Source organism: Piliocolobus tephrosceles, chromosome 15, assembly GCF_002776525.5.
Source record: "Piliocolobus tephrosceles isolate RC106 chromosome 15, ASM277652v3, whole genome shotgun sequence".
Lineage (NCBI taxonomy): Eukaryota > Metazoa > Chordata > Mammalia > Primates > Cercopithecidae > Piliocolobus > Piliocolobus tephrosceles.
Genome location: NC_045448.1, coordinates 30,234,552 through 30,250,335, shown reverse-complemented (window position 1 = coordinate 30,250,335; position 15,784 = coordinate 30,234,552). Strand labels below are relative to the sequence as shown.

At 48.4% G+C, this 15,784-nt stretch overlaps 1 protein-coding gene across 2 annotated transcripts in view; it reads right to left on the bottom strand.

Moving 5' to 3' along the window:
- Nucleotides 1-15,286, bottom strand: part of LBH (LBH regulator of WNT signaling pathway) — a 28,525-nt gene extending 13,239 nt beyond the window's left edge. The window contains exons 1-2 of one of the 2 annotated variants that reach the window (XM_023217289.1): nucleotides 14,985-15,286; nucleotides 12,295-12,397 (exon numbers count right to left, since the gene is read on the bottom strand). In XM_023217289.1, coding sequence (XP_023073057.1) covers nucleotides 12,295-12,397; nucleotides 14,985-15,010 — 129 coding nt within the window. In that variant the 5' untranslated portion in view covers nucleotides 15,011-15,286. Of the gene's footprint in view, nucleotides 1-12,294; nucleotides 12,398-14,154; nucleotides 14,562-14,984 lie in introns of those variants that run through there. The other variant, XM_023217291.2, reaches the window with a different exon arrangement.
- Nucleotides 15,287-15,784: the final 498 nt, after the last annotated feature.

Sequence of the window (15,784 nt, the reverse complement as noted above, 5' to 3'; positions counted from 1 at the left end):
GGAAGGAAGGAAGGAAGGAAGGAAGGAAGGAAGGAAGGAAGGAAGGAAGGAAGGAAGGAAGGAAGGAAACTACTACTTGACTACTACTTGTTGAATTTTATGAAGTACCAAAGAAACAAATCTGCACAGGCTAGATATCCTTCATTGACTTCAACCAACACATACTGCAACAGATTGACTGGAGAAGCACATGAAAGTCTAGCCTAGTCTTCTATTAAACTAGACATTAAACAGACATGCAAAAATGTAAAACAATGCCTCTCTTCTCACCAAACATTTTTCTGTTTTGGAAAATATATTTTTTATTAAAAACTTTTATTTATATTAACATGTAACAGTTTTGTTACTCTAAATGAATAAAAATTTTTGAAAATTCTGTTTTAATTTCTGAAACAGTAAATGCCAAAAGATATAATCAAAACAAAAGACATAATCATGAACAAAAGCTCTTTGGGTGGTCCTAAATAACTTTTAAGAGTGTAAAAGGGACTGAGACCAAAAGGTTTGAGAATAGTTGGCCTGGAGAAATAATCCTCTCAGTAAGACGACTATGGACCAGGTGCGGTGGCTCACGCCTGTAATCCTGGCACTTTAAGAGGTAAGGCAGGCAGATCACTTGAGGTCAAGAGTTTGAGACCAGCCTGGCCAACATGGCGAAACCTCGTCTCTACTAAAAATACAAAAATCAGCCAGGCATAGTGGTGCACGCTTGTGATTCCAGCTACCTGGGAGGCTGAGGCACGAGAATCCCTTGAACCTGGGAGGCAGAGGTTGCAGTGAGCTGGGATTGTACCATTGCACTCCAGCCTGGGAGACGGAGTGAGATTCTGTCTCAAGGGGGGAAAAAAAAAGACTATGTAAGTCAAGGTTGAAAAACAACGTATTTTAAAACTGGTAAAGATTTGACGGGAACATAAAAGGTGGCTTCTGATATCTGAAAGGCTGATTGGTAGGGAAAGAACAGGTTTTTGCTTTTGTTTTTTAAACTCCAACGGGCACATCTTAGGATGAGGATGGTAGATTTCATGTCATTATTCAACTTCTAAAAAACACAGTAAGGATTAGCTCTCTCACTTACAGACATGGAAATCAGGCCCAAATAGGTGATGTGAGTTGCCTGAGATGACATAGGTAGCAGCAAACCAAGATTAGAAACCAGTTATCCGGATTCTTAGTCTGTAATCCCTCTGTGCTGAGAGGTTCTGGGCTCTGTGTCACAGTGTCCAAAGAATACCTGGGTGACCCGATGTCAGGCTACTGTAGAGACATTCCTTATCAAGGTGATAGGACCTAGCTCAAAGCTGCCCTCCCCTCTGAGGAGCTACGGTGCTATCACTTTGATTCGAAAGAAAGTATACATATCCGTGCTTTCCAAACTTTTAGTGTAGTCCCCAACAGAATTCTGAACAACTCTGTCTCCTTTCACATGTTCTAAAACCCCGATATATTATAAATATTAACATTTTAAAACCAAATATACATCCCACTCTCTTAAATGTACTCAGTGGATTACAAATACCGTAAGAATTTAACAGCAACCATGACCTATTAAAAAACTCAAGAACAAGCTCTTAAGTCAAATCCTGTATTCTTACTTTCTCTACGTAACACTGTATATTTCCACTGTACTTCTCCACATAATTTTTTCTTAATGTAATATATTTTTATGTTTGAAAGTTTTTCATCATTAGCTTTTCATACTTCTCTACAATAAAAAGAGGTATTTATGCATATACATTGACATTTAAAAAAATGTCCTATGACCTTAAGGCTTTGTTAATTTACAAATTCTGGATTGGTTTATTGTAGCTATTAGTATATAACTGATCAATGAACATATCACAAATAATTATTAAACACAAAGGTAAATTTTTATTGAGGTTTCTTTTTTTTTCTGTTTGTTTGAGACAGGGTCACACTTTTACCCAGGCTGGAGTGTAGTTTTGCGATCTCAGCTCACTGCAGCCTCCACCTCCTAGGCTCCAGCGATCCTCCCAACCCAGCCCCTCAAGTAGCTGGGACTACAGGTGCACGCCACCATGCCTGGCTTTTTTTTTTTTTTTTTGTATTTTTTGTAGAGATGGGGTTTCCCTATGTTGCTCAGGCTGGTCTCAAACTCCTGAGCTCAAGCAATCCGCCCACCTCAGCCTCTCAAAGTGCTGGGATTATAGGTGTGAACCACACATCCGGCTTTAATGAAGGTTTCTTACTGTGATAATGAGTTGAATTGCGGCAGGTTCTCTTGTAAAGGGGAAGAAGGGCAGTTTTGAAGGAAAGGTAGGACAAAAGAAGGAAAAAAAAAAAAGGTAGGACAAAAGCAGGTGAAGCTAGTCTTCAGGAAATGCAATTTGCAAAAAGCAAGAGAAGAAAGCTTAAGATGTGGAAATGGATTTCCTGAAAACCCTGCCTGCTGTCATGTCCTTTAGAAAGTGTCCGTGAACCCCAGAGGCAGCTGTCCTCCCATTTTAACATTTTGTTAAAATGTGAGGTAGTACAAGCATTATTAAGAAGTAATTTGGCATACAAATCTCTAACACTCAACTGCCAATGAAAACAGTCAGGAAGGTTCCTGATGCTTCAACTGTCATACCCAAGGGGCACATGACCAAAGAGATACAGACTTTAGAGGATCCTAAAAGGATTGTGCTGTGGAATTTCACACTCATTTGAGCTGGTATGTCTCAGCCTCGTGATACTGCCTTCATCATTCCTGTTATGTCCACATACATGTCTTAGTTCTCCTTCACTCATTTGTTTAAAACATCCTTGTTTAAAAATCTACCACTACATAAATGGAAAACTAGTCTTACATTTTTCAAGCTGTCTGTATAACACCTAAATGAACTTTGTAAACCATCAGGAGTATGTGGACCCTGCTGGAGCACTGGCCTGGGCTATGCGTTGCAAAGCACCTAGACCCTTGGAGAGTTGTTGGGTAGAAGGCCCTTCGACACTGGGTCCAAGACTTCCATTATGTTAAGATCTACTTTTAAGAGTCCAGCCCAGGCTGGGTGCGGTGGCTCATGCCTGTAATCCCAGCAATTTTGGGAGGCTAAGGCAGGTGGATCGATTGAGGTCAGGAGTTCGAGACCAGCCTGGCCAACATGGAGAAACCTGTCTCTACTAAAACTAGTCAGGCATGTAGTGGGCGCCTGTAATCCCAGCTACTCAGGGGACCGGGGCAGGAAAATCACTTGAACCAGGGAGGCAGAGGTTGCAGTGAGTCGAGATTGTGTCACTGCACTCAAGCCCGGGCGACAGAGCAAGACTCCATCTCAAAAAAAAAAAAGAGTCCAGCCCATCCTTAATTCCAGGGAAGGAATATTTCTCAACCATGAGTTATCCATGAGCCAGATCTGGAACCCCAGGAACGCCGAGTTGGTTCAGAGACAAAGCATGCATCTGGTGAACCTTCTTGGGTCTCCAGAACAATGTAATTTTACTGGTCTTCAAGGTTTACACAATGCTCAATGTCATTAATAGAATAAAGGAGACAAGCTGAGCAACTGCTGACCCACGTACATTTTTAATTCACAGAGGGTATCAGTGTACCTACTATGGGACAAGAATATGATCACGAGCTATTTTGCAATGCTGGCTAAATGTTGCTTGAACATCATCAACTATATCATCACGCTTGAAATAAGTTATTAACAAACAATAGGAAGATGTACAATATCTCCTAAACACTTTAAAATAGCCAAATATCTTTCTGACTCTATCTAAAAAGCTCTACCATTATCCCGTCTTTACAGATGTTCTACCCTGGAGATTCTATTTGCTAGAGCTTTCGATGCTGGGGGTTTATATTTTGATAAACTCTTTGATGTTTTCTGTTTTTAAGGTAACATATAATCAGGAGGCTTAATGATGCTGTATCTCTTTGAATCAGTAATTCTAATTCCAGGAACTTATGCCAAAGAAACGAATCAGACCTGTGCAGAGATTTCTGTAAAATGATGTTCAGAATAGTGTTCTTTGTAAGAACATAATATGCCACAACCTAAATATTCAGCATTAAGAAATGTTACATAACAGAATTTCACAAAGAAAACCAAATGACAAGAACATAGTCACGATATTATATTAAGTGAAAAAGGGATCCACTACAGCATGTACAGTACGGTCTCAATTTTATTTTTTAACTATAAGTGCATAGAAAAATACTGAAAGTAAACATACTAAAATGTTTCAGTGATAGAAATATGGGTGTGGATTTTTTTTTCTTCACATGTCTCTGTATTTTCCTAAATTTCTATAAAGAATAAATATTGGCCGGGCGTGGTGGCTCACACGTGTAATCCCAGCACTTCGGAGGCTGAGGCGGGCGGATCACTTGAGGTCAGGAGTTTGAGACCAGCCTGGCCAACAAGGCAAAACCTCGTCTCTACTAAAAATACAAAAACTAGCCGGGCGTCGTGGCACATGACTGTAATCTCAGCTACTTGGGAGGCTGAGGCAGGAGAATCACTTGAACCTGGGAGGCAGAGGTTGCAGTGAGCCGAGATTGCACCACTGTACACCAGCCCGGGCCACAGAGTGAGACTCCATCTCAAAAAAAAAAAAAAAAAGAACAAATATTACCTTTATAATAATAACATACATGTAACAGTATATATACACAATCACACTTTTACCTTTTTTCAAGAAATCCTATTCCACAGACTCGATTCTAAGGAAACAGTATAAAGTATGAACAAAGATTTATAAAAATTGTATATAAATTTTTATATACATATTTGCATATTTATAAAAGAAAATATATGTAACCTAAAAATTTCAACAATTGAATGATAAATTATGTTTTAACTTTATGATATATTATACAGTTATTAAAAATGATAGCTTGGAATATTTTTAAGATAAATTATCATGATATAGTGCTAATGACTTAGATGCCATTAAGTAAAGCAGCAAAATACAACAATGTGTGATCCTGGCTACATAAAAACGTAAGTGCACTGGGAAAGAAGGCAAAGATGCTAAATTGTTAACCATTGCGCTTTATGCATGGTAAAATTGTGGTGACTGTAAAACAAAAAAGTTTAAGAAAGAAAATAGGTCTGGCGCGGTGGCTCCTGCCTGTAATCCTGGCACTTTGGGAGGCTGAAGCGGGAGGGTCACTTGAGGGCAGGAATTCGAGACCAGCCTGGCCAACATCGTGAAACCCCATCTCTATTCATAAAAATACAAAAATTAGCCCAGCATGGTGGCATACACTTGTAGTCCCAGCTACTCTAAAGGCTGAAGCAGGAGAATCCCTTGAACCTGGGAGGTGGAGGTTGCAGTGAGCCGAGATTGCACCATTGTACTTCAGCCTGGGCAACAAGAGCAAAATTCCATCTCAAAAAAAAAAAGAAAGAAAGGAAGGAAGAAAATAAAAACAAAAATTCCATAATGAGCATATGTTTCTTTTAAAATTGGAAAAGCATAAAAAGAATAAAATACATATTTTATCAATAAAAATATGAAATTGCCAACAAAGAGGGAAAGGGAAGGAAAAATTTCCTATAATTAAAACGCTAATCTAAAACAACCACTTATTAGCCCCCATCTGCCCTTACAGTTGTGTGTGTGAATGTGTGTGTTGGTGGATGTGGGCTGGCACCACTGCCTATATCCATGGGGATAAGTGGCTGACCTCAAGGCCACCTACTAAATTAGGGCTTGTATGCAGGGCTACATCTAGTGAAAATGTTGAGAAATTTGGGAAAGCCAAGGATAGCTCTTAAATCCAGTTTGAACAAGTGCTTTAAGCTCTCCTAAGAAAAGGTGGAAGATGAATTCAAGATATATTTTAAATTCTGTTTGGGAACCACCAAATCAAGTTAGGAGAAAGTCAGGCTTAGACACCAACTGTATCTGTACTGAAATTTATGAGTGCCCTCTTTGCTCAAACTAATTCCATTTTATGTGAGAAATCCAGAACTTTCCTTCCCATTGGTCCAAATAAAATTTCTGGCTGAGAGGCAAGGAGTGGATGTGTTTCAGCTAAATGCTTGGGGTCTCTTCTACACAGTTTACCTAAACAAGCTACTGCCGGTGCGAGGCAATTAAGTCCACCTGAGAGGGGGCTTCAGGGGGCTCCCAAAGTTTCCTTGAGGTTAAAATGCTAGCTTGAAAACAGTTTGGAGAAAGCTTTGGGCAAATTTAAATTGTTTTTCAAGATGGGCCTGTGTAATAAGGGGCCCTCCCTCAGCCCAGGAAGGAAGCAGAGGATTTGATGTGCTGATAACAACGCCTTCCTGAGCTGTGCTTGAGGACAAGGGAAGGGCAGGTGGTGAGGTGAGAGGCAGGCAGTGGCAGCACAGAAGCTACTAGACTGGGAAGGAATGAAGCCCCAGCAAGTCTAAGCCCTGTGTGAATGAGGGCCTGTCTTCATATCCTCTGAGGATTACTTCAGGACTCAGGCCTGCAAGATCATTTCAGGACATTTACTAGACACCCAGGAATAGCTCTTGGCTACAGTCACAACATTCGCCACCCAAACTCATCCCTTTCCCTAACAGTACCATCCTTTCTGTCCAACGTGGGAGACCGGGCCTACTGGGAGAAAATGCTGATCCTATAAAAATTGGCTTCCTGAGACTGCCAAGATAAAAGGATTCTCAGTGCAGGATGGGGAGAGAGGAAGGGCCAATCCATCATCCAGGCTCATTAAGCAACTATTTGTAGGACACTGTGCCCAGCGTCTTAGAAACAAAGAGCAGTCTAAAACACAGCGCCTGGCTCAGCAGAGAGATGAACACATAACCTCTTGGAGAGAGAGGCATCAGGCCCAACACGGGCCCCTTGAGAGGAGGCTGGGATGTATGGCCCTAGTATGCAACGTGTTGGCTGGGAAAGTGAAGAAAGCTTGTTCTCTCCCTGGCCAGGCTACAGACTCACTGTTGTACCAGGGGGCTCATGGGGGCCAGGAGGAAAGCCCCGTGGGTGTAATTCCAGCCCTCTGCAGGGTAGTGTAAGAGGAAAGGCGATGGATCCTCACACAAAGCAGACTTGCTCTGAACAAAGTGAACAATGACTCACATAGAGGCAGAATGTGCAGACATGGGCCCAGTGCCACTCAGAGAAATACATTATTTGTGCTTTCGAGACCAGTGGCCCTAACTGCTTGTCCTACATCCCATTCCTATGATTTTTATCAAGGAGAGAGGTGGGTGGAGGGAGTAGGGATAGGAGAAAAGAAAGTTGTTGCAATTCCAGGAACATGTGTCCGTGGCTGGATGCCTCCTGCCAAATGTTTTGGAATTTTAGCTCTACGTCTCTCCAGGGACTACTGAGGCCTTTTAAGTCTGACATTGTGAAAGATGTTTCCTGGCGACCATGGGACTTGCGTGTAGCTGCTCAGCAGCGCCTCCCAAACTCTTGAGGACATGTGGGGTACTACAGCTGGGAGTAACCAATGAGACAGGCGTAATGAGGAGGCAGTAGAGTGGATGCGTTATGCCCAGAAAGGCCTCGTGAGCTGGTGGGGGACAGAGGCCACAGACCAGAAACCTTCCCAAGGGCTTAACCCGTCACCTGTTTCCACACACGCATTCCACCCAGGTAGAACCGGCAGAGTGAAGTCAGGCTCAGGAGGTCTCCATCAAGAGAGGCTCAGCAGAGATGTGAGCAAAGAGAAGGGGTTTCCGAGCTACCGCCTAACTTCAGCGATGAAATTGAGCCTGTTCTTTGAGAGACGAGTTGCCGCTTCTGACAAAGAGTGGGTAGGGCCAACATGGAGAGACCTCGTCTCTACTAAAAATACAAAAAATTAGCCGGGCGTGGTGGCACACTCCTGTAGTCCCAGCTACTCGGGAGGCTGAGGCAGGAGAACCGCTTGAACCCAGGAGGTGGAGGTTACAGTGAGCAGAGATCGCGCCACTGCACTCCAGCCTGGGCGACAGAGCAAGACTCCATCTCAAAAAAAAAAACAGTTGGGAGGAGTGAGAGAAATGAGGTGGCTATTTCTGGATCTGAGAGATAAAGGAGCAAGAGATCCTGTGCCAGGAGAGGCTGGTTGTCCACCCCCAGTGGTCCTTCAGACCACTCCTCAATGCAGGGCCATAGCTGAGGCTCTCAAACTGCAGGAGGCAAATACTAAGGCTGAGGCAAGAGAGATCAGCCCCCTAGCCTGCTCTTCCCTACCACAGAAAGCACCAGGACATCACTCCCTCCCACGTGAGAATGCAGGAAGCTCTCAGCTGTTTATCAAAGGGAATGAGGGGCGCACACGAGCATTGTGCTGTGTGAAGAAATCGCTCCTCCTGGCTTCCTCCCTCCCAGAGCATCCTCCCTCGCTGCCCTGAGGAGAGGAGCCCGATGCTTGCCTGACTGACGGATGTAAAATGGAGGGGGACGTGACCGAGAATAAAAGCAGAAGGAATCAAAGGGCAGCCAGGAAGGGATGTTGCTGATTAGAGAGACTTAGAGAGCCTGGGGAGGGATAATGTGTTCAGACTTTGGTCCAGGTGCTTTAGAAGTAACAGTCTTAAATGAAAACCAAGGAGCCACATCTGTATCTAGACCTTAGCTGGGGTGATTAAACTATAGAAGCCTTGGCTGCTGTGCTGAGGAAGTTAGAGTAGCAAGGTCAGGGTCCCAGTGCCCTTGGGTGGAGGCAGTGTCGGTGCTCACAGGTAAACTCCCAGGACCCTTTCCCAGACAAAGCCCAGGCCAATTCGGGCACAGCATTGAAGGAGACCCAGTCGCAGAGGCATTCCCCAACACCATATTTTTATGAGTCCCTGGAGACAAGGAAGCAGCCGCTGACTTGCTTCCTTGAATTAGGGTGAGGAATAAGGCACCGGGGCAGCAGAAATTCCTGTTCCACAGGCTGGATGGAGGTGGGGAGGGAGCTGCTGCCATCAGGGAAATCAACATGCTGCTGGAGACCCTCCCACTCAGCTGGTTAGCTGGCGGCCACCCACAGCCCGCCTGCCCAAAATGTACTCACACTTTCTAGTAACCATTTACTCACCCACCCCACAGGGTGTCACAATTCATGTTGAGTGAATGTGCACACGTGGATTTCCCTTACTAACTGCCTCTCCAAATGAATGTGACTACAAACCAAGGCACCAGCCCGCAACACAGCCCTAACTGCCCCAGGACAGCAGCTAGGGCTTCCTTGAATCTTTCAGGGGATTAAAAGGGCATCTCTCTGAAACCTTGGTAGGCATGAGCCTGAGCAGGCCCTTTCCAGAAGCTAAGGCAGAAGAGAAGGTGGCCAGCTTTCGAATCAGGAGACTCAACTTTATGGAAACAATCACCGCCCACTTACAGCACTTAGGCACCTTAGGTGGGGGTGGGGTACAAAGATGAAGATAAGTCCTCCCTTGCCTTTGAGGACCTAGGCAAAGAGAAGGTAAGGCAGAACCCATATCCTTGAAGCAGCGCGGCATCATTGGTAAGTATAAAATGCCACAGGCATTAAAAGAAAGGTCACATCTGGTACAGAGAAATCAGGAAAGCTTCATTCTTGGTAGATCTGCAAGGCGGGGAAGTGACTGACGAAGTCCAACGTGCCATTTATTTGATGACTTTGTTTTCAAGGTCAAATCACAAGCCTGAGATCCTATTTCATCTGCCAAGTCTGGACTGATGTCTCCTTCCCGCTCTCAGTTCCTTAGAAAAGCAGGTCTCCGTAAAAGTCACGTACTATTATTATCCTTAGGAGGAACGCCAAGAACAGAGCTCCGAGATCTCCTGCCCCCAGCCCTGAGCCGAGCCGGAGCATGCACAGGGAAAGGGCTCCAGCCAAGTGCCAGTCCCAGCCAATCCCCAGAGCTCTGGTGGGAATGTGTCTAATTGGATGGCACTAGCTTTGAGTGGGCGCAGAGAATATCTGTCACACAGCAATTGTCAGACCAGCTCTCTGCACGGCCCTGCCCCCAGCATAAACAGGGGCGAGCCCAGGGGGTTTGAAGGTACAAGAACATTACCTTAGAGCTGGAGCTGCCCTCTCAAAGTCCTAATTTTCTTTCAAAGCCCAGCACCAGTCTGCCCTCCCTCTGTCAGCTGGATTTCATTGTTGCTGTCAATGCCTGGACTCACTGTAGCTTCTGTATGTCCCACACCTGGATTGACTGCACCACCTGTGTTCCAGATGTTTATGTAGATGCTGGGTTCTTACAAGGGTCCTGGACCCTGGGCACAGAGGCCAGCACAGCAGGTTGCACAGGGAAAGTGCCCCTAAATATTGCATGGTTAAATACTACAATCTCCCTTTCCTCTTCACCAGGCAACCATGAGACCTTTCTGAAATCAGAAAAGTTGTGAAAAATTGTGACCAGAGTGCTTTGAAGTTCCAAGTAAGATATTTTGGAACTGGGGAGTGGTCCCCACCAAGGCAGCAGAAACATTTCCTGGGAGGGGGCTCTGAGAACTGGGCCCTCAGTCCAGCACCACGAGGGAAGATTTGAGGATCCTTTGCTCAGGCAGTGAAGATGTGTCAGGCACCCAGAGGCGATTTTATTTTCCTCCTGCCCTTGCAGCCCCAGTGTGGCCTTCCTCCCCCAGGCTCCTTCCTCCCTCATCACCTGCCCTGAGTCTCAGGTCCTGCAGAATGGCCTGAAGAACTTGAAGCATTGAGAAAACTGCCCTCTAGGGCCTGGCCCTTTATCCTGGGATGTGTTTAAAAGGAAAATATGAAAAGCACACACAAGACGAACAGATGACTGCATTTGGAAAGGTTCTGTGATGGAAATCTAAAACCCAGAACCGAAAGAGAACCTCACCTGTAACCACAGAGATTCAGTCTGACTCAGGGGCTTGGAAACTGCTACCCAAAACCCCCGGCTGGTGGGCCAGGAAACTTCTACCCCTCCCACCAGGCTGGGGGGCCCTCAATTGTATTCCTCAGACCCACCCTGGGGGAGGAGGGTAGAAAAGTCAAACAGTAGGAAAGACAGTTCCCCCTTGCCCCACACACCCCCTTCAGGCTAATGGCTACTTATTTCCAGTCAGCAAGACTGCCAATATAGACAAAACAAAGGGGCCTCCTTAGCCTCCCAAGTGTGTCTGAAGTTATGTGACCCTGCCTGAGCTTCTAGCTTGGTTCTATCTGATTACTCTCCCTCCATGGCACCCACCCTGGCTCCCTGGCTTTCTATTTGTTGTTGTTGTTTTTTTTTTTTTTAATTTACAAAATAAATGTCCCTGGAACAGTTCTAAGGAATGACCAGCCAGAGTCAACCTAGACTCTAGCGGAACCAAGCTATGGTATGGATACACAATACATCAGAAGGACAAGGCTCTGGGGTTAGACAGACCCAAGTCACTGACTCAGGCTGAGCCATTTACTCATCTGTGAACAGGGTGAGGATCCCCACCTGGGAGCTGTGGTGAGGTGTGAGCAAGGTAGCGTCTGTAGAGTACTTGGCGTGCAGTGGGCATACCTTCATGTCTGTAGCGTGGACCCATCACACTCCCTTTCGACTCCCCTGGACTGGCCATCCTACACAACTTCCAAGGTCTTCCTTAAGAACAGACTCCTCCCTCTCCCCAGTTTAACAACATAGGAACTCTCCTCCAAAGCCCTAAACCAGCTCACAGCCCGGAGGGAACTGCAGGTGCTCCACTGCCCCCACCACCCAGGGGCAGTAGAGAGGCAGCAGGGCAAGCCACAGAAGAGGGCTGGGGTGAGAGTCCAGAGGGCTCACTCCGGTCCCTTTTTGTGGTTCTTGTGCATTTTGGATCCACCAGACAGGATGATCTCCAAGCAAGATCCCAGCAATAACATCCCTGAGCTAGCCTCCCTTTGGGGAGAATCTCTTCCTCTCTAAGTGGTTTGAATGTTAACTCTGAATCAACAGGTCAACAATCAACCCAAGGAAGAAAGCAGCATTGGACATGGCTATCCCCACCAGACCACCCTTCTGCAGAAGCGCCCGACAGCAATGCTTCTACTACCCCAGGCATGGCTGGGAAGGAAAGTTCTGGTCTCAATCGACTACACAAATCACTTGCTCCTTTGCTGCGGTGAATGGGAAAGTTCACAGAACCAGTAGGGTTAATTCATCACAATGGCTAATGCTTGCTGAGCCCTTATCTGTCCCAGACACTACGAATGCCTTCTACACATCCACTGGTCACCGTCATGGTGAATCTTTACCGCAATCTTAGGAGATAAGAACGATGTTGCCTCATTTTACAGATGAAGAAACTGAGGCTTACTGGCATGAGGGGACTCTGCCACAGTCCATGGCCCTTACAAGTGACACTGGGATGCAAAACCAAGTCTGTCCCCACCCCCAACAAAAGCCACTAGGCTCTAAAGAGTCAAGAGGGAAGCCAGGACTTACTCACCTGGTAGGAAAGTCCATCCTTGCGGGGGCTGAGGCCGATCTCCTCCATGGGCTGGGTGTTCATCATCACCTCAGTCATCTCGGCCGATCTCAGATAGTCGGGGCTGCCAAGAAACCCAGACCAAAAGTCAACAAACATAGGCACTTTCACATTCCGAACTCTTCATGCATTCACTGCTGTGGGATCAGGGGGCTGTCTGGAGACAGGAAGAGAGGTGTTCAAAACAGAACTTGCAGAAAAACAAGCTCACACCCTGAGGAAGTGCCTTGCAAGCCCACAGCCCCAGGGCTCAGCCCCAATAGACAAAGCTCATTGTCTGCAGACCTCTCAGGCAAACCTCTTCTCTCCTCTCTTATACTCTAGTCCCCACTGGCACAGAGGGACCCTGAATGTTTCTTTAAATGACAGAACTAGAAAAACCAAAACAATAGGCAGCTGAGTCCATCTGTCTATATTAAAACCAATTCAACCACATCTCCCTTCACCTCTCCAACTAAGAATAAAAGTAATCCTCACATGAATTTTCCAAAGGGGAACTCTATATATTATTATTACATAATAACAATAACAGGTCAACTGGAGGGAAACAAAGTCCAATCATACAGCTTTCCTAAATTTCTGTCTCTCTGGTGCTCCTTTTGGCAAAATGTTCCATGTAAAGCCCCAAGGGGTCAGCTTTTCTACAAGTTTCACATCTGCCATCCAACCCCTTTCTCTAGCCCCAGACACAGCAGCTGCTTGCTCGCAGCTTGAAAAACATCCCCTGGATTAAAAGCCTTAAGGATACCCAACTCTGATTGCAAAGGAAATTTCCAGAGGGGCCAAGTTGGCCCACCAATGGCTGACATGTAAAAGTGCCTTGTACTCTCTAAGCAGGATACGAATATTCCGTTATCCTTGCACAAGCTCTGGGCACATATAGGATCCTGTGCACATAATGCTGAACATAAGCACCAAATCCAGGTACCTGCTACACAGCACCCAATGCTTTCCACCATCGTGCCTGTGCACACGGTTTAAAACAAAAATGTTTTCTTGTTTTGAGGGGGGATATCTAAGGAAACAGGGGTACCAGAATCCTCTTCAATTGTATGGGTAGAACAGAAACAATAGGTTCTAGGCCCTGCCCCTCAAGAGCTGTGTGATCTTGAACAAGTCCTGTAACTTCTCTGAGCCACAAGTGTCCTGTTTGTCTGTTACTCTGATGCTAACACTGCATACTTCACAGTTAGGTTAAGGGTTAATGTCTGCACAAAAGCATTGCAAGCTACAAAGTGCTAATCGATGAAATAATCTTAAATCTTAATTTCTCATAATACTTCTAATGGGCCCAAGCACCCACCTTGGTAAATTTTGAGCAGCCAAAGGCACAAAGCCTCCAACAGCCTTTAAAGTCTCACCTATAATAAGGTACCTAGGGAGAGGCAAGGGAGGGGCACCCACAAGAAGGGTACACAAGCCTCGGGGTGGGGGAACTTGAACTGTTGAGAGAGGGAAGTTCAGTCCCCTCTCTAAACACTGACAGGCTGGGATGGGGACAGGGAGACTAAGAAGATGCGGGGCTTTGGGGCAAGTTTAGGTTCGGGAGCTGGGCCCTGCAAAGGCAGTTTCCTCCCGGGTCCTGGAAAGGCTGTTGGCGACCTCCAAAGAAAGGAGCCAGAAGAGCGCCCACAGGGCGAAGAGCCTGACGTAGGGGCGGCTCTTCTTCTCTCGGGGCTGTGGCGCCGGCCCGAAAAGTTGAAGCGAGAAGCATGAACTTTCCGCTTCCTGGGCCAGGCCAGACCCCGCCGAGGCTTGCGCCGGGTTTCCCTTCGCTCAGTGCCTGCCAGAGACTCGGGGCCGAGCTCCCCACGTCCGCACCTGAGAGCGCGCTCCGAGGCCGCCAGCGCTCGCCCCCGGCCGCTTCTCGTCTAACCCAGCGCAGGAAGGAAGAAACCGCCGGCAAGGAAGTCCCAGCAGCCAGGGGCCTGCCTCTCTCTGCAGCCCTCCCGGCTCCGATCCCTAGTCCGGGGCAAACCTCCGACGCCCCGCGCCCGGCCCGGGATCCTTCCCCCACAGCACAGCGAAGGCGGCTCCTCCCAGTCCCGGTCCCCACCAATGTGCGTCGGTTTTTAGGGGCCATGGAGAGGGCAGGGGTTGAGAGGCTGCAGTGTGTGCCCTGCTGCTTGTGGCTTTAGTGGGGTTACGTGTGGGGAGAGCGTTTCCCGCCCCCCACCCCCTGGAGCTCTGCAAACCCGGCGGCTGCACCAGCTCAGCCCCGCTGCAGCCGGCCTCGACGTTGAGACTTGCATGCAAACAAAAAGAAAAAGAGGAGGGGCCCGGGAAGAGCAGGAGCCCCCTGCGCCAAGCGGGGCGCGCGCCTCCTGCAGCTCTCCGCATAGGGGGGTTTCACCCGGGGGGGATTCACACGTGACTCCTGGCTCCCCCGCCAACCAATACAAACCCTCCGGCCGTCACTTGGGTGAGGGCTCCGAGTTCACGTCCTTTGTCTGGATGTTCTCAGCAACTCCCTCCCCCCACCCCCACCTTTGCAACCTTGACGTTGACTCCTGCACGGGCTCCGGCGGCGGGTTAGCGCTGAGCGCCCGCGCCGCCGGCTGCCCTCGCACCCGGAGCCGGCACGAAGCAGGCGCCCGGACCCGCAGCCACCGCCGCCAGACGGACGCCCTCCGCAGGCGCAGGGTACTCACCAGTGAATGGGGAAATATATAGACATGAAGTCCTAGGGCAGGCTGACACACGCCCCCTGTGATTTAAAAACGGCCCCCGCGTCCCGAGTGAGGATGACACGGGCGCAGACAGGCACGGCAGGCGGCCTAGTGCGGGAACCTGGCGCTCGCCGTCCGCCTTCCGAGGACAGCCCCACGGCCAGCAGCGTCGGCAAGGCGGACACTACCCCCCACTTTCCACTGAGCTCTCAGCCCCACAAAGAACCCGGGAAGCCGTATTTATGGGGCGGGGGGCGGGGCTTGGCCCCGAGAGGCCCCGCCCTCCCTCGCCCACTCCTGGAATAACGTCACCAAAATCATGAATGGCTTCAGCGCTCGCAGCTCCGGCGGGCGGCTGCTCGGGGGCGCGCTCGGCTCTGCTCCCGGGGCCGTGGTTCGCTGCGGGTCCGAGCCCGGCCCCCTCCCGCCGCTCTCCCACGCGCACACGCGCTCACTCACACCGGCCCGGACTCCACGTACGCGCCGCTTCCCACTCACAATCCCCTCCGCGTACATCCCGGACTCCAGCGCGGCGGAGTGGGCGCGAGGAGGGCGCGGAGGCCGCTCCGGACGTGACCGCTCGGCGGCCGCGCTGCGCCAGGGTAGGGCGTCCGCCACTCCTCCACCCCGGCTGCCCGGCGCCAGCGCCCTCCTTCCCATCCACTGGCTGTCCCCCAGCACGCAGCTCGGGACCCCTCTGAAGCGTTTATTCCCCCGACTAGGCCTCTCCCTGGAATCCTCGCCCGCAGCCTTGCGATCAGCGCGGGTAAACAAGAGCATGG